This window comes from Artemia sp. Qi Xiang Cuo, chromosome 21 (genome assembly GCF_049724085.1).
Source record: "Artemia sp. Qi Xiang Cuo chromosome 21, ASM4972408v1, whole genome shotgun sequence".
NCBI lineage: Eukaryota > Metazoa > Arthropoda > Branchiopoda > Anostraca > Artemiidae > Artemia > Artemia sp. Qi Xiang Cuo.
Genome location: NC_142814.1, coordinates 39997059 through 40015438, shown reverse-complemented (window position 1 = coordinate 40015438; position 18380 = coordinate 39997059). Strand labels below are relative to the sequence as shown.

General features: G+C 35.2%; 1 protein-coding gene and 1 non-coding gene across 2 annotated transcripts in view; one reads left to right on the top strand and one right to left on the bottom strand.

Annotated features, from left to right (window-relative positions):
* The window catches only part of Rad17 (Rad17 checkpoint clamp loader component), a 163605-nt gene that overhangs the window by 14435 nt on the left and 130790 nt on the right, over positions 1-18380 (top strand). The window contains exons 2-3 of the mRNA XM_089106907.1: positions 1144-1380; positions 6818-6977. Of these exons, the coding sequence (XP_088963033.1) occupies positions 1144-1380; positions 6818-6977 (397 nt within the window). The remainder of the gene's footprint in view (positions 1-1143; positions 1381-6817; positions 6978-18380) is intronic.
* TRNAY-GUA (transfer RNA tyrosine (anticodon GUA)) lies at positions 15031-15117 on the bottom strand. Its single transcript is given in 2 exon segments — positions 15031-15066; positions 15081-15117. It is a non-coding gene; the product is annotated as a tRNA-Tyr (tRNA).

Here is an 18380-nt window from a genome sequence, read left to right as displayed (position 1 = left end):
ACCACCACTCTTAGGGGCACCATGTGAAAATTGTGGCCACAGTCCCCTTTATCCAGTTTTAATTTAACTTTTGTGAATCAATTTAAATTTGAATAGCACATTTCATTAAGTATTTTAATTAAATAATGTTTAATTAAATGTCATGTATATATATCATTTTACAGAGTATATATATATATATATATATATATATATATATATATATATATATATTCCATTTTATCATTTATATATATATCGTTAATATATCATTTTAAGCTTTATTTTAATTTGATATTTTTTATTATTTTTGGAAGCACATCCAGTAACGTTAATTCATGAAAATGTGGGGTCAAAATCTATTTGTCGAAATCTAGGGGGACAAAGGGCAAAAATATGAGCCAAATGCCTCTCCTATGCCCTTATAATATTTAGTTTATTCATTTAATTCCTATTAAAGTTTTTGTGATACTACTAAACACTATGTTTGTAATCAATGATTTTATTGTAATAGCTGAATAAATTGTTCATTCGTTCAATAGAGAGTAAGGGCTCATTTGTTAAAACTTTGATTAATAGGATGTTAATAGTATATTTGTTCAAGTTCATTTCTTGTTAAAAAAAGAACAACTAAATTCCAAAAAATCTCAATGGACTCATTGGCCTGTTAACTGGGAACTAAAAAAAAAATTCCATATTATGATTCTTAGGGAACTATACCACCCAACAATGATAAGGACTCCGTGCAGCCCCAGCCATCTAAACATTTGCCTCTCAATTACTTGAACTATCTGTCTTGGCTTTTCTCTGTCTACGATTTGCCAAGCTTGATGCAACCTATGCAACCTAATGCAAAATACTTGATAATTGCAATTCAAGCTCAGTGGAAAACAAGTGGCGGGTGACAGAACACATTGGAATTATATAATTTGGGCTATATATTTATACATTAATTAGGTGGTGGGGTAGGGGTTAGGTTAGTTTAGGTCAGGTTACAATAAAATATTGTAGCGTTTGTGGAATATTGGTTTATTCATTGTTGCAGCACCAGTTGGAAACTGATAAAGAGAACAACAATATGTATGTAATCAATGATTTTTAATTTTAGCTGTTGTTTAATATTCTTGATTTAGTGTTTATTCAGTATGCCTAATTGAATTTCAGGAGCAGAACTGGTTTATTTCTTCATTTGATGGCTCCTCCTGTCAAAGCAATTATGATAGGCCAGCGTCTTCAAAAAGGCAGAAAATTGACATTTCAACTAGAACATTTCTTGGTTACAATATTCCATGGGTTGATAAATATGGACCAACAACAATTGGCGAATTGGCTGTTCATAAAAAGAAAATCGAAGAGCTAGAAAGATTGCTGAACACAAGTAGCCTCGAAAGACAAAAACAAGTAATTTTTATTTAATTTATTTTTATCATAATATTTTATTTATAATTTTATTCTGAATGAATGGCAATACTTGAAAGCTGGCGAACGAAATCAGGCTCGTTTGAAAAAAATAAAGATGTTTTCAAAATGTGGCGGGGGACGGGGGGGGGTATATTTTTGTATATTTAATTTTTTGAAAATACCAGGAAAATTATTTTTCAAAATAAAAGGAGAAATTGGTCCCTGCAGACCGCAATCCCCCTTCCCCTCCCCAATGGGCGCTCCTGAAAGCCTCTTGTTATCTTCTGTTCTTGCAAACAGTTTTGAGTTCCAAGTTCAAATTAAAACAACTTTTAAGTGGCAAAATAAAGTTGTATATACTTGATGGAACTTTAAGCTCGAATTCATTAATACAGGTTTTAGTGAAACAAATAGTAATTGGAATAGCAAATTTAAATAAAATGGGATTTAAAAATAGCCTATGAATGTCACTAAAATGAAATAATATTTTGAAACACTATTCTGAAAACACTGCGTATTTATACCTGAGATGTAATCATTAATGTAAGTTTATTGATAAAAGATGATTAGGACAACAGAAACGTTGTCACTTCTTAAATAATCCGCCTTTTTAGTGAATACTGACGATACTTTAATGTATCGTTACATTGTTTGCTGTACCGATACATTGTTTTGCATTGTTCCAACTGGATTGTTGATTGTTGCACAACATTGGATTGTTGCACTTTTGTATCTGGTACTTTTACAGATACATGGTATGGATGGCATGGTACTTTTACAGAGACACAGATGGCATGAGCATTTCACATTTAATGGTGGGTGGCATGGTTTTCATAGTTATTGAAGCAGATCTATTGGCTCCAAACATGACCACGTGCCAGGAAAATAAACATGCTGACATCATGTCATCAAAAATAAGGAATAGATTAGTCTTATTGTAAGATAGAATGGTAATGTATCAACTGAGGTATTTGCTGTCCCATTAGGGTGGGAGGTTGTAAGATGAACTAAAGGAACCTTTAGGAGTGTGATAAGGAAGCATTTTAGATTGTTTTAAGTATTTCCATATTTTTTCTCATTGAATAGAAAATTGAGGGATATAGGCTATTTTTTCTTTCTATCTGATTTCTGTACTAGTCTATATGTAACCTTGAACACCTTTAGGCTTAGTAGGCTTTTTGGATTGCCTTATTTAAGAAGGTATTGTTCAATCAGCAATTATTTATCTTATGAGTTTGATTAGAAGTTAAGAAAGTAGTAACCAATAAGCAACAATCTACACAAATTATGACATAGAGACGGGATTTATCAATCAAACCCAGATTTTTGGACGTGGAGGCATTGGTCTCTCGCAGCCTGATCTCTGGGCGTTGGGTCCACCCCTTCCGTAATATTAATGTTGCATTTTAGCAAAACTGATATAGGCCATTCTCACTTTTTGAATATTCCTATTTCTGAATATGCATAATCACTTTTATTTTGAAAATTGTTTTTGTTACAAAAAGAGCTCCAGTTGCCTTTATAAAAAAAAAGCTCATGTGAAACATTCACTGATGACCCCACTCAGCTTTAACATAAGACCCACACAGATCACCACTTAATGGGTTACAATGGATTCTTTTTGCAATGGCAGCTGGTGCTCTATTTCCCTATAGATCTGAAGGTGACTACGAGGAAAAAAAAGTCATAAGCAGTTTGAATCCCAAAGTGCATTGGTCGTATACTCCTTTTCTACAATTGCTGCACAGTCTAACCACTACTCCCTTATGTCGCTAACTTACTCCCACTGACATTGCTTGAATAAAAACTAAATACAAGGCTGCATAAATTATTTAAAAATGAATGTCAAAATTATATTATATTATTTTGGATTAACGATCCTTCTTGACTACTCAGGTCCTTGTGTCGGCCCTGCAATGTATTTCTACAGCCGGGTTAGAACTCCACACTTTATTTTTCTTTTGAAATTTCATGCTGATCTTCCCAGCATGAGTCAGTATTGCAACATAAGCTTTTTCAAGCCAAATGAGAATATTGTTTGAATAAAACAAACTCTCCCTGAATATCCCTAAAAATCCTTATTTTACCCCGTATGTCCCTGAGTACCTAGAGTGTCCCTAAAAGAAGTGATCTCCCCCCCCCCCCCCCCCAAAAAAAAAAAAAACACCCGTAAATTATAGACAAAAATGTTTGGCCTTTTCTTGCAACACTATGGATCAATAATCTGTTCTGATGACATATTTTTGGCCAACATTGGTGTTTTAGCAATCAACAAGGGTTTTGTTGATCAGGAGATTGAGAACGGAGTTGTAGATGTCAGGAGTTGTAGATGAGAACCACCAACGATTGAATCCTTGTTTTCAAGCGTTTTGGTAAAATCAAGCGGCAAATTTCAAGGTGGAATAAGGTGTAATTTTTGTTTTGTTCTTACGATCTCAGACGAGAAAAAACAGTTATTTTGCCATAAAGGTCTTTACATTTACTATTAGCTTGGTCTCTTGCCCAAAATAAGACACAAGAAAGTACTTTTTTTGATTATCTACCCCTTTCCTCTCCACAGGGCGCTGGACATATTTGTATGCATAACACATAACAACCCTAGAAGTTAGCAGGGAGAAAGGTCTTGGTTCTGTATCATTTTCAGAATTGTTGCTTAATTGTTAAGTAGGATGGGGGAGGAAGGAGGAGGAAAAGACTTGTCCTTGTCAAAAAGCAGTCCTTAATTTTAGGGTCGTGATACTGTGCTGCTACCTATACTTATTTGCACATAATTTGTAATTTTAGATGGCTATAACGCAGTCTATGTGATCGCAGAAAATGAATGGCGGATCAGTTTTGTATGGACTAAATTCAAATTCAGGGCCAACATGTGGATTAAATCCCAGTTCATCTTTTCCCCAGAATTGCTAGTTTTGCGCAGTTCGTCATTCGTTTACATTATTAAAAAGAAAAACTTATTCAAAAGTTCGTATCATAAAACTTCCACTCGTGATATCATGCTGCTACCTATATTCATTTATACATAATTTGTAATTTTAGGTGGCAATAGTGTAGTCTATGTGACCTTAGAAAATGAATGGCGGATCAGTTTTGCATGGACTAAATTCAGGTTCAGGGCCAACATGTGGATTAAATCCCAGTTCGTCTTTTCCCCAGAATTGCCACTTTTACGCAGTGTTCGTCATTCGTTTATATTATTAAAAGGAAAAATTTATTCAAAAGTTTGTATTATAAAACTTTTACGATCGATTTGTAAAACTACGCATTCCTTTTATAAATATTAAATAAAAAAACAAGTTTTTTCGACTGAAAGTAAGGAGCAACATTAAAACTTTAAACAAACAGAAATTATTACGTATAGATTTGCCGCTCCTCAACACCTCGCTCTTCGCGCTAAAATTTTTAGTACTTTTAAAAAAGTTTCTTATTGTTCCAATTAAACGACCCTTGTATTTTAAGAGTCGTTCTTAAAAAATTGGGACAAAAGTCAAACTTTAGTGTAAAGAGCGACGTTTTGTGGGGGGGGGGGACTTCATATGCGTAATAATTTCTGTTCTTTTTAAGTTTTAATGTTGGAAATCTGGCCCCACCTCCACGGAGAAATCCCGCTGCCCACGGAAATATCCTCTAGATAATTCAATCCGGTGAAAATTTACCCCGGACAATTACCCTTTACAATTCCACGCGTAAAATTGAGACAGAAAAGAGAAATCAAGACATATAAAAAGAAATTGTATTTCAGGCAAATTATCCTGACAATTTCACCCCCTGGAAACTTCCCTCCCCATGGAAAATTCCCCGTGGAAAAACCTCCAGCAGAAAATTGGTTCCCCGCCACCCGAAAATGTTTGCCTTCTTCCCAATAACAAATACTATGCATAAACAATGGGCAAATTTCATAACTTTAAGACCTTTCCACTGGGGCTGTGGGGATAACCTTATACCCAAAGGCATAGTTATTGGGCCTTTTAAGTATGATGAACACAATGGTTATCTCAAAATTTTTACCGGACGATTTTGGGAAAAAGGGGCAGGGGAGGGGGCCTAGTTGCTCCCCCCAACTCTTTTCAGTCACTTAAAAAGAGCACTAGAATTTGAATTTCCGTTCGAAAGAGCCATTTCTCGATATTCTAGGACCACTGGGTCCGTACAATCACCTCTGGAAAAAAAAAAAAAATGAACACGCACCCGTGATCTTTCTTCTGACAAAAAAAGAACATTCCACATTTTTGCAGATAGGGGGTTGAAACCTCTAAAAAAAGGTTCTCTGATACACTGAATCTGATGGTGTGATTTTCATTAAGATTCTTCGACTTTTAGGTTTTTTTTCCTACTTTTAGGTGCGTTAAAATTCTATGATTTTGAGGGGGTCTTTCCCCTTTTTGAAAATCAGGGAAATTTTCTCAAGCTCGTACCCTTTTATGAAACTTATGAAAAAGCTACGTCGTACGCTAAACTTTTTGAAACTTTTGTAATTGGAATCAGCATAATAAGCTGATTCTTTTGATATATCTGTCGATATCAAAATTCTGTTTTTTAGAGTTTCGGTTTCTATTGAGCCGCGTCGCTCCTTACTTACAGTTCATTATCATAAACTGTTTGATCTGTTACTTATTCTGATCTGATTTGTGTTCAAAATAATTAATTTTGGTTACTATGGGCCGTGGTTCGTTCCTTACTAGGATGCAGCAACCGTTGCAACCACGATTAAAAATCGACACACCTAAAGCATATCTATCAGTTCGGTGACTTTTACATAACTTTTGTAATTAAAAAAAAAGTTGTTAATTAAAACTACAAATATCAGTCTATAAAACAACACCTTTCTTGTACAAAAAACTGTTTCTTATTAACACGTGGAAAACTTTAATTCATAACAACCAGAGCTAAAAAAGCTACATGACAAATTTTTTTAAAATCAAGATAGGGGAGGGGGGGGGGATATTTCAGACATAACCCGAAGTAGAATTCCCCCTTACCCCCTTCACTCCTTCCTATTTGCTAGCATAGGTTTTACTATGACCATTAGCACACACAACTTGAAAAAGTGTTCACAAAGGACCAATTAAACATATTTGTATACTGGGAGAATAAAGAGTATTTCTCCTCTAGAAGATTGGTCACAAGAACCCCCTATCTCTGAAAAAGGTGCGGCATTGAAATAGAAGTGTTTGCCCCCCCTCCCTCCTCTAACAAATATTTTCTGACAACTGCCCTCCTCAAGGATCGACCTGTGTATACCTATGTTGGTAACTGAGTTTCGCTTGACTATTTGACTAATATAGTCAAGGTCAATCGAAAGTATCGATTGGTACAGTCAGAGCTCATACAAAAACAATATGTGCATCATTTTGTCGAATACGAGTTTCGCTTATTTTACCTCCTCAAGGTAGCTATAGTGGTCGTTTTATTAGTTTAAATAATTTTATTCCTTTAGAGTCCTGGTAGGGTTATTCTCCTAACTGGGCCAGCTGGGTGTGGAAAAACTGCCAGTGTCCAAGCTATTGCTGCTGATCTATCAATTGAAATTGCTGAATGGATTAACCCTATAGAAAAATCTGTGGCAGCGTTCTCTGACTTTGAACACTACGTTCCAGGTATTTCTCTTAATTAATATTTACTTATTTATTTCAAACCATGTTTCATATTTATTTTAAACAATATAAAAAGTACGCATAGACGGAGTACAAAATGGAGGAAGTGATAAAAAAAGGAAATAAAAAAAGACATCACAACGTTTATCAAAACAATTAATCACCTACTAAACTGAATGGGAGAAATCGTGGCTCTGTTTTCTGACATTGAAGACTATATTCCAGGTATTTTCCTTAATATTTATATATTTCTAAACCGTTAAACAATACAAAAGGTACACAGAGACGGAGTACAAAATAGAGGAAATGCAAAAAATGGAGATAAAAAAATATCACAATGTTCACCACAAAAATTAATAAAGATCACCTATTAAACTGAATGGATTAGCCCTATAGAGAGATCTGTGGCTGCGTTCTCAGACCTTAAATGCTATATTCCTGGTATTTCTCTTAATATTTATTTATTTCTAACCCGTCAAACATTACAAAAAGTAGTAGTTGTATTGAACACTGAACAACTGTCACTTCAACTGAACACATGCAACTTCACTTCCACTTCACTTCAACTGAACACATGCAACTTTAAACATCACTGTATAAGAAGGGAATGCTATAGACGAAAACTGATTTTCGGGCTGTATTTTTAAAATAAGTTTTGAGAAAGCTGTATGCCGATTATTGCTGAATTTCGATTCCAAGAGTGTAAATGAAGTAAATATTTCGCAAATTTGAAATATAATGAACGAAATTTACATTGATCTGTTTGTGGGAAAGTTTTCCAAAATGGTGCTGCGTCTAGGAAATGTAGTAGTGCTGTTGAAGAATTATATAGTTTAGCGAGGATTATTCGCTTGAAACGTTTTTCCTTTTCGGATAACTAAGGCATAAGATGCACCAAACTTTTTTAAAGACGGGAAATCAGTAGCAAACGGGTTCGCTTTAGGGATGGCCCAATTAGAAGACCATGGTAAACAAGTTGTTTAACTGGCTTTACGAAAAGGCCCCAGCTGGACTTTCGGAATCGGACAATTTTAAAAGGGTAACAATATGCTAAAATATGTAAGATCTGAGTTTCTCAATATGTTTTACAGCTGTAATGGACAACATATGTAAACCTAAATAGATTTACATATTTGAACCTAAATAGTATCCTAAATAGGACAACATATGTAAGCCTAAATAGGTTTACATATGTAAACCTAAATAGATTTACATATTTGAACCTAAATAGTATCCTAAATAGGACAACATATGTAAGCCTAAATAGGTTTACATATGTAAACCTAAATAGTAATCTAAATAGGACAACATATGTAAACCTAAATAGTAACCTAAATAGGACAACATATGTAAACCTAAATAGATTTACATATATAAACCTAAATAGGACAACATATGTAAACCTAAATATATTTACATTGTTATGTAGTAGGAGGGTTAATAGATCCTCGTACTAGTTGCCAGAATTTTTTTTTGTTCCTTTGTTACAAAGTTTTTCTCAATTTCAAAGTTCCTGACTTTATCTTGTTCCCTCTTCTTACTTTGAAGTGTCTGTTTGTATTCCCTCCGCTTCTGTCGATATACCAGAAGAGCAGATTCCTCATTATTCTTTTTCAGTTTTCTTATTGCTTCCACCACTTCCATTTTTTCTGCACAATCATCATAAAAAAATCCCTTCTCCTTCTTATTTTTCGTTATTCCTCTATTTGCTAAATCATAAGTCTCTAAGCTCTCTATTATCTGGCATAATTGTCCTAAACCTTTATCCACTTGGTAATTCTCTGAACTCTTTAGGTTTTTCCAAATTACTCTCAACTACACTCTCTCCTAGCCATTTAATTACTTTATCCTCCCCAATTTTATCAACCTCAGTTTTTTCTTAATGAAACTAGATTCCCGTCATTCCTATTTATAGCCCTATCCACCCATATATCTGCTACAATAGGCTGATGGTCAGGCTCCACAGCTCCCAGAACTCCAAAGTCCCCACATGCCGACAAAAGGCTTACATCAACTAAAAATATAATCAATAACACTGGGACTACCAACCCCAAAACAAGTAAAATCCCCCTTTCTTTATCTTTTTTCAACCTCCCGTTTAAAATTACTAACTTCTCAATTCCACAAAAATATAAAAGTTTAGTTCCCCAATTATTTTCTCTCCGCGACCGGTCCTTACTTGTCCTTTTTCCATACATCTTCAAATCTCCTTGCATGTTTTTATCATTCATACCATCATCCTCTTCCTCAAACTTCTTCCTCCACTTCTCCAAAATCTCGCTTGTGTAAGCATTGAAGTCACCTAAAAATATACAATCCTTATGCCACTTCTTATGCTTAAACGCTTCTGGATATAAAATGTCCCACATATTCTCCTGCCAATTATAACTACTTGCTTCTGGAGGGATATACACCGCACAAATCATAAACTTAACAATTTCGTTAATAATCTTGAACCAAATCACGTTCTCTAATTGCGATTTTAACCTATCACATGTACTGATTATATTTTTCCTAATCAACAGTGTAACACCACCATAAATCCCATTATTCTTACTTCTCTTTCTTGAGACATGGAAACTTATAAAACCTTTTCTAAATACTGGCACATTCTGCCATCTCTCAACTAAGCTGACAACATCATAAACGTAGCCTAAATAAATCATTCATTTTATCATTATTATAACCTTGGATATTCCACTGCAACAACTTAATGCACGTGGTACTTTGCCCATGGGCAAATGGCCAGCTCTTGCCATGGCCATGGCCAGCTCCTGCTATTGACTATTTTTAGTACTGAAATTACCCTCAAAATGTCCACTAGAGAAACTTCGATCAAAAGAATACTGTCTAAGATCCTTTCTTGATTTCTTAAGAAAGCTTGATTTCTTGATTCCTTTCTTTATACGATTTCTTGAATTTTATATAGACTAGATGATATTCTAAAATATATAGACTAAATATTAAAAAATAGTAGACACCTTATAGAGAAATAGATTTGAAGTTCAGCATAAAAACATGCACAAGATAGGATAATTTTATACAAGTTAGAATGCCTGAAAATTTTCTTAAGCTTATACTATTGTTTTTATTGAAAATAAATTACATTGAGAATTTATAAATCCTTCCGGGCTTGAATCCCTCCGAAATTTTTGTCTGATTCGCAAAAACATAGTAAAAATGCATATAATCAAATTCTTGATGCGTTTTTTAAAGCCCCCCCCCCCCGAACAAAAATCTTGGATATGCCCTTGGTGGTCCCTGTATAAGGATGTTAATGAGGTTATTTTTATGAGCTCATTTCTTATTTTTAAGCCAATGAGCTCAAATGGGAACCTCCTGCTTTTCACATTAGTTATAATCTCTACAAAGAAGTCTTGTTTTGCACCCCATTTCATATTTGCGCCCATGGTCAGCCACCTTTTTGTTTGAAGTTCTTTTTGCTGGGATTGGCTGAAATGCTTTTAGTTGCTGGAGAATTTAACCAAATTAGAGTCTGGCTATGCCAAGGTATATGACTTTGAGATTCATGCGAACAAAGGCGCTAATGGCTACGGCTGCGACTAAGTCTTGTGTAATAAACTCTGAAAATATCAATGGGTGTCATTTATTGTCGGTGTCGCTTCTGGCCAATTACAATTAAGTATGAGTCATATTTTTCTGGCCGAAAGTAAGTCGTGATTTTTAGGCAAGCTAAAATTGGCCCGAAAACTGGCGAATTTTTTTTTTATCCTGATCAGTTTGCAACTTGCAGCCGTAATTTTTTTAGGAAAGAGTAAAAAATGTACAAAAATATGTTGCTGGGGAAGACCCCCCCCAATACATGAAATGGAGCCATCTATACTGTTTTGTTTCCTGGTTCCTAAAGTAGATTTACTTTTTTTGTTCCACGCCGTCAGATCATCATTTTCATCATCGCCCCTTAATAGAAGTAAATAGTTAAAAGAGGCATAATTAATTGTAATCAATTAATATGTTAATTAATATGCAACACATATTTTTGCTCTTTTTGTGTTACCGTTAGTAGAATTGTATTTGGTGTTTTTCCCCATTGGTCCATGAAATGCTAGATTGTCCTTTGCAATTTGTTTGTCTTAGTACTCCAGTGCTTATCAAGTATTATTGCTGACGTTTTAATATTCACCTTTTTCTTAGAAAAGAGAAAACACATAAAAAGAAATAAATGACCACGCAAAGAAAATTTGACACATTTCTAGTGCCTTCGAGCATCTCTTATCGGATTAATACTAACTTCCCCGGATGTAATATAAAAGACGACAGATACTTATGCGAGAACTTGTTAATTGAAACCATATGGACAACTCGGCAAATAAAAACATTAGTCGTGTTGTTTCTACTGTAGACATAGTGTATTGACAAGTCCCTATAGTTGTGCCACATTCTAAAATTGCTCTCCCTTCTTGTTCTCTGCACATGTTGGGGGCACTTGCCCCGGGCGGTGAATTTTAGGGGCACAAAACTCTAATTAATAATGTAACAGTTATGGTCGTTTTGAAATGTTATTTTTATTAAAGTAAAGCAGAGGGCGCAGTTAATAAATAAAAATAATTAATAAATTATTAATTAATTGATAAAATAAGTTAAACAAGTAATAATAATTAAATAATAAAATGATTTAAATAATATCTTAAAAATGAATTATTATTTAATAAATAAATGTAAAATAATTCAAGTAATATCTTAAAAAATGAATTTTTATTTAATTAATGAATGTAAAATTATTGATTATTAATAATTTATTAATTTCGTTAATAAATGAAAATTTTGTTAAAATTTGGCCTGAAAATTTTGTGGGAGAAAGGGGGGGCTAATCAAAATTTTTTCCGGGCGTAAAAGAGGCCAGAACCGCCACTGGTTTCTTTTGACAATTTTTTGTCTGTAATTATTGTCATCGTTTTCAGCATAGATGCGCATAGTCAATTGCCTTTGAATTTATTAAGCAGGAATCTAAAGTGCACATGTATAAAAAAAAGTATCTAGAAAAGTGGTTCGAACCCCCCTCCCAAAATCATGCTCTGCCTTCCAAAACTATGCAGAATAAGTTTGAGTCAAACCTTTTCAGTGGCAAATAATATGTCCCCTTTTTGTGGTGTTCACTTATGAAGTTCTGTTTATCCTTCTTCATGAAAGATTATGACCAACAATGATAATGATGAATGTGTTGTTCCTCTAAATGTTTGAAAGGAGTCGAGAACCGGTTAAGTTAGCGAAGTTCTAATGGAAAAGCTTTTAGTATGTATTGATTTAGCTTTCCTAGGAAGACGTAATATGAGAAGTTTAGCTTTTGCAAAAAAGAAAAGATTTTCGGGGGTTTTGTATGTTTAAACTCGTAATTTTTGAAGCTTAGAGGCGAATATCAGGATTCAGAATGGTGGAGACAAACTCTTAATAATGGCACTAACAATGATGAATTTACAGAAAAAAAACGGAGAGAAAAAACTATAAACAAAAGAAGAAATTTGATAGCCGTTTGAATTTAAAATTTTTGCTTTAAGAATGTGGGGTTTAATGACAAAACTGTCCTGTAGCGGTACAGTGGTTTGACCTCATCTTGGCAATACGTGACCCAGCTGTTGCAACGCACATCAGGGCCGACGCAGAACCTTAGTAGTCAAGAAGTGTCGTTGATCTGATACAAATACAATACAAATGAACAAAACTGGAAAGACCGAGGAACATGGAAATCAATGCTTAAGATAGGTTTTACAACTTACGATCAATAGCGTCTATTCACAAAATTCCCCTAAAAAAAATCCTGGATCCGCCCCTGATACAACTTCGCACTCTTAATACGTTCTTAAAAGAAAAAAAAAAACTATAAACAAGAAAAATTCCATGTGTTAAACCCTATATAGAAATAAGTAAAAAAAGAAAGAGAAAAAAAAGAAAATTGGTCAGAACCGAAATAGAACCCTTTCGAGCTGTTCTTTGGATTCCACACTGGCAACTATGCACCCGCTATTTTTGAGAATTCAAGTCTTTATTGCTTCATAAAGTAATAAAGATTTTAATTTTTTTATAAGAAAAAAATAATTTTAATCGTGTAAAGTCCTCTAGCAAGAAGAGGGGTGGCAAATGAATTTCAAAATTGAGGGGGGGGGGGCAAGTTTTTCAACGAAAATACAAAGACATTTCCAAGAAAAATACCCCAAAAAGGTATTCCTCGAAATATAGGAGGGAGCAAAACAATCAAGGGTGGCAGATGCCCTGCCGAAAGGCCCATGTTGGTACGTGCACCCTTAGTTGGGAGGCTTTGAATTTTATTTGAATTTGCTGAGCTGAGAAAAAAATGTAACTACAGTGTCACCCACCTGCAAGACCATATGGCAGTGGTTCCCAACCGATTTTGGGCCATATCCCATCTAGCCATTTCAAAAATCCTGATGCCCCTTCTGATATTTAAATTTTGGTATTCAAAATTTTACGGAAGCTTAAAAGTCCATTAACTTTGTATATTGTTTTTGGCTCCTCCTCGAGGCATATTTTAAACTAATCAAAAATATTGTCTTAATACAAGACCTTTTTCTGCAATATATAACGTCATTGTAATCATGTGTCTTGTTTGTCCTTTAAATGAATTTCAATGTGACGTCATTCACATGAAAAATGTTTTTTTTTCAAAATTAAGGCTCTAAAGTATAATCAGCCGAAGTGTGCACGTCCTGCCCATGACCCCCTAAAATTGCCATTCCCCCACACGTGGTGCTTGCCCCCTAATTTGGGAATCACGGCTCTATGGTCTGGTGAAACAGGTGGGGACGAGAAACAATACAACTTAGTTGCGGATCCAGGGGGCGAGGGGGTGGGGGCCCCCCCCCCCCTAGCGTAGTCTAAAGTAGTATAATTTACTTAATTAACCCAAGTTTGCGTTAATTAAACTTGCTCCTAACGCAAGTTTATCTTATCAACCTATTTTGCCCCCCCCCCTATTTTTTTTATCGGATCAACCTGTTTGCCCCCCCCCCTAAAAAAATCCTGGATCCGCCCCTGATACAACTTCGCACTCTTAATACGTTCTTAAAAGAAAAAAAAATACTATAAACAAGAAAAATTCCATGTGTTAAACCCTATATAGAAAGAAGTAAAAAAAGAAAGAGAAAAAAAAAGAAAATTGGTCAGAACCGAAATAGAACCCTTTCGAGCTGTTCTTTGGATTCCACACTGGCAACTATGCACCCGCTATTTTTGAGAATTCAAGTCTTTATTGCTTCATAAAGTAATAAAGATTTTAATTTTTTTATAAGAAAAAAATAATTTTAATCGTGTAAAGTCCTCTAGCAAACGAAAAGCTAAAACAGTTACACAAACCGTAGAAGTTGAAATAGATTACTTAACTTTTCAAGGTCAACAGTAAAAGTAGCTTGAGAAGCGAAGCGAAAGTTTTTTGAGCCATACAGTGTTTTCATCAGTAAGTATCATTGTGTTCGCTGGTATCCATGTTTGTAAAGTAGGGCTATCTAGATGAAGCCAGGAAGTGATGGGCCCGCCTCTGAGAAACTTTGGGTTCTGCCCTAGAATGTTCTGACAATTTTTGAAAAAACGTAGCATTTTTGGCACCAAACTCGAAGCTATGCTTATGGTGGTTTCAAGTTTCTTTTTCTTAATAGGCCCATCAAGGCCGTATCCAGGGGGAGGGGGTTTGGACCCCCCAACCGAAATATTTGTCCAGCTCGTAAAAACATAACTAAAAGGCATAAAAACAAATTCTCGATGTGTTTTTTACTGTTCCCCCCCCCACCTCCCGGAAAAAAATCTTGGATACGGCCTTAGGGTCCATACATTTTGTTTAATATTACATTAGGACATTTAGGGTTCATCAACTCTGGAGTGGTAATCAGAACTTGTTATGTTACATTTTAATAAAATTAGGCCTACTAGTTATAGCTTTCAAACTGGGCAAGTTCTTTCGACGGGTGTTTTCTGTATCTTATTTGATTTTAAGATGCTTAAAAAAAAAATTGAGGTGTAGAATATATTATATCGATTTCTCGCGCTACATGAATATGTTGGGAAATATTAATTTTTTGTAAAAAATTCCTTCGAGCCGGATTTGAACCAGCGACCTATGGATATCAATCTATACCTCTACAGTCCACCGCTCTACCAACTGAGCTATCGAAGGCTTACTTAAATTAAATATTAAAATATATTTGAAGTTGATTGTGCGTGATATGCTTATTGCAATTGATCTGTGAGACTCAATGGATCTAAAGCCGAACTGGCCAGCCATAGTAGAAAATACAAAGAAATAAGGTACTGTTTTACAAAGCGGTAAGCGCGAGACAATTGTATTGAAAATCAGATAGGATAAAACCCGGTACTTATACGAGATGCTGTATAATGATAGGCATTACAAAGGGTTTCTCACTCCGGGAACTATATTGAAACTTTATTTTTTGGGGGTTTTGGGGGACTAAAAGGTACCTACGTTGGGTTGATTAGGTTAGGTTACGTAATTAATATGTGCTGGGCTTTATTCCCCCCCCTATTGTGCAAATATATAGCCCAAATTCATTTCTGAACTATTATATTTTCATCCTATTTTGTTATATTTCATTAGCGTTAACGAAACTTCACTTTTCGCGCGCTTACCGCTTTATAAAACAGTACCAGAAATAAATATAAAGACGACAAACGGTTCTATGGCCAGTAAATGATAACAAGGAAAAAAAAAAGAATATTTCGCCCGTATCTAGCAAGGCGTCTTCAGCGTAGAAAAAAAAAACTAAAACTCTAAAATATGTATATAAAACTAAAATAGAATAACCTAAAATATATAATATACAATTACTTAACATTTATAATTTGAAGCTACTTCGTGAAACCACCTCGTAAAAGTAACTGGATTAAACATTTTAAAATGGCAAATGAACTAGGAATAAGTTATTGCAACATAATTTTATGCAAAGCTTTTGATGCTGCTATTCGCTTAGGTTTGTTATTTGAACTAACCCGTGGGACATTTAGCAATACATTCTTTTTATTTTTAAATGTGGGTTCATTTTTTAAATAATATCATAAATATGATCAATATTTATATTCCCAGTATCTCTATTAATCGATAAACCTGCAAAAATATGTTGTTGTTTTTTTATCTCTAATGCTTCAAGAGCCCATTGAGTGAAACCTTTATCAAACTGCACAAAATGGTTCGAATTCTGCACAGGCGGGGCTGTCAAAATACCTCTCTGAGAATCATTGAGACTCTGCCTAGATCTATTCCTGCGAGTTTTGTCTACCCAACTCAAAAACTTTCCAAGGTTGACAAAGCCCCGAATCTAGAATTTACCACCCTTTTTTGGTATTTTCATTGAAAAAAAGATTGCCCTCCTAGATTTTGAAAAATGGATTTGCTCCCCCAGAACAGTTTTGTGAACTTTAAACTGTATTGAACCAATGACGCCAATTTGGGCGGGGGCATGCTACCCTAGATTTATGCCCCGTTTGGCACACTTCCAACACGCTTGGCGCACGCCACCCGGTGTACTTGATTTCAGAAAGGGGGCGTCCCCTCGGCTATAATACAGAAATAATGAGAGAGAGTATTTTTTGTTTTAATTGACTGGGGGGGGGGGTGTGCAGCTGTCTTAGTTAGCACATTTTGAATGATCGTTGAATCGGGAATCAACACACATATTTTCTTCAATTTCTGTGTTATTTTGCAACTAGTGACACCCATTGAGGTGTGATAGGAAGGGTAATTACCCTCCCTTGGTTTTGAAAAATGTATTTTTTCTGTATCTTCAAATAAAAACCAAAGAATCGAAAAGCCTCCCTCCTAGATTTTGGAAAATAGCTTTTATGCATCTTCATAAAAAATTTTTGGTACTTTCCCATTATATGGGCCTTTCTAAAAAGTCAAGTTTGGCTAATGCTAAGGAAATAAAATAGGATGAATATATAATAGTTTAGAAACAAATTTGGGCTATATATATGCACATTAGGGGGGGGGGGTAAAGCATAGCATATATTAAATACGTAACCTAACCTACGTACCTCCCCCCCCTAAACAACCAAAACAACAGTTTAATATCGTATACGCAATAAAAACCACGGTATCATTGCCTACTCTAAAGCGGTTAACACGTCAAAAACGGGTTTTATCATTGCCTACTCTACAGCGGTTAACCCTAGAGGGCCATATAATGGGAAAGTACCAAAAATGTAAAGGAAATTTCACATAAACTGTCACGTGATATCAGCTGTGACGCGTGTCAAGTGTGGCGAAAGTGCGCCATGAGTGATGGAATTGTACCAAGTGTTACTGAGACTATATCACGCGTGGCGGATACTATGTCACGCACAGGGGGACTGTGCTATACTTGGCAGAACTGTTTGGCTTACGTTGCGCTCCGAAATGTGCCAGAAGTGGTGGGCGACCTCTCGGTAATTTATGCAATTTTTTATTCAATTTTGTCAGTTTAACATTTTCTTGCATTTGTTTTACTTGGGAAGGAGTTATGTTTGTTACTCACTGAGTACGAAACCTCAGCCGTATTGATATGGGAAGATTCCGCCACAGTTGCGTTATTACGTATGCTTTGAAGATTTGTATGTGACCATCACAGTTTATAGAATTATCCAGTAAGTTTATCGCAGATCATTTCTGGTCTTCATTCTTGGTACAAACAAAAAGCTCCTCCCACTTATTTCTGAATTAGCGGGTTAGTCTGTTTCCGATTGTTTCCAACAAAGTGCATTATTCGTAAAAGCGGGTTTCCACTTGTTTCCGATTAGATCACAGTCTGACTTGTCTACATGTGAAAAGATCTGATGCCGCCTATATTTCTATATGCAAAAACGTTCTCTGGAGCACTCGCACCTTGGTCCGGGTTTTTATAATGGGTGAGATAGGGAAAGATCATACTGGATAATTATATAAACTGTGGTGACCATATAGCATTTTGAAATTTTATCGCAGTCGGCTGGAGAGCTTAGTAGCGTGCCATCAACAGAAATAACACATTGAATGCAATAAAAATGATATTAATAAGAAGAACAATAAGAAGCTTTTTTTAATACTAAAAAACTTTAGCTTGAAAAGTGAGGTATTGAGGAGGGGACAACCTCCCTCATATACGTAATAATTTCTGTTCGTTTTAAGTTTTGATGTTGCTTCTTACTTTCAGTTGAAACAAGTTGTTTTTCTGTTTAATCACCCAAAAAAACGCTGTTTTTGTTTTGATATCAACATTCGGTACTGTTGTATTAGCTGGAACCCACGCGCGATATTGTACATTGAACAGGCTAAAAAAAACTAGTCAAACAGGCTTCTATCAACGGACAATTCCTATGCTGAGGATTGCAAACAGTGATTGGTCATTGCGTTTACAATATTTAAGCTTTTGTTTTTTGGGGTTTAGGGGCAAAAAAAGGTACCTAGGT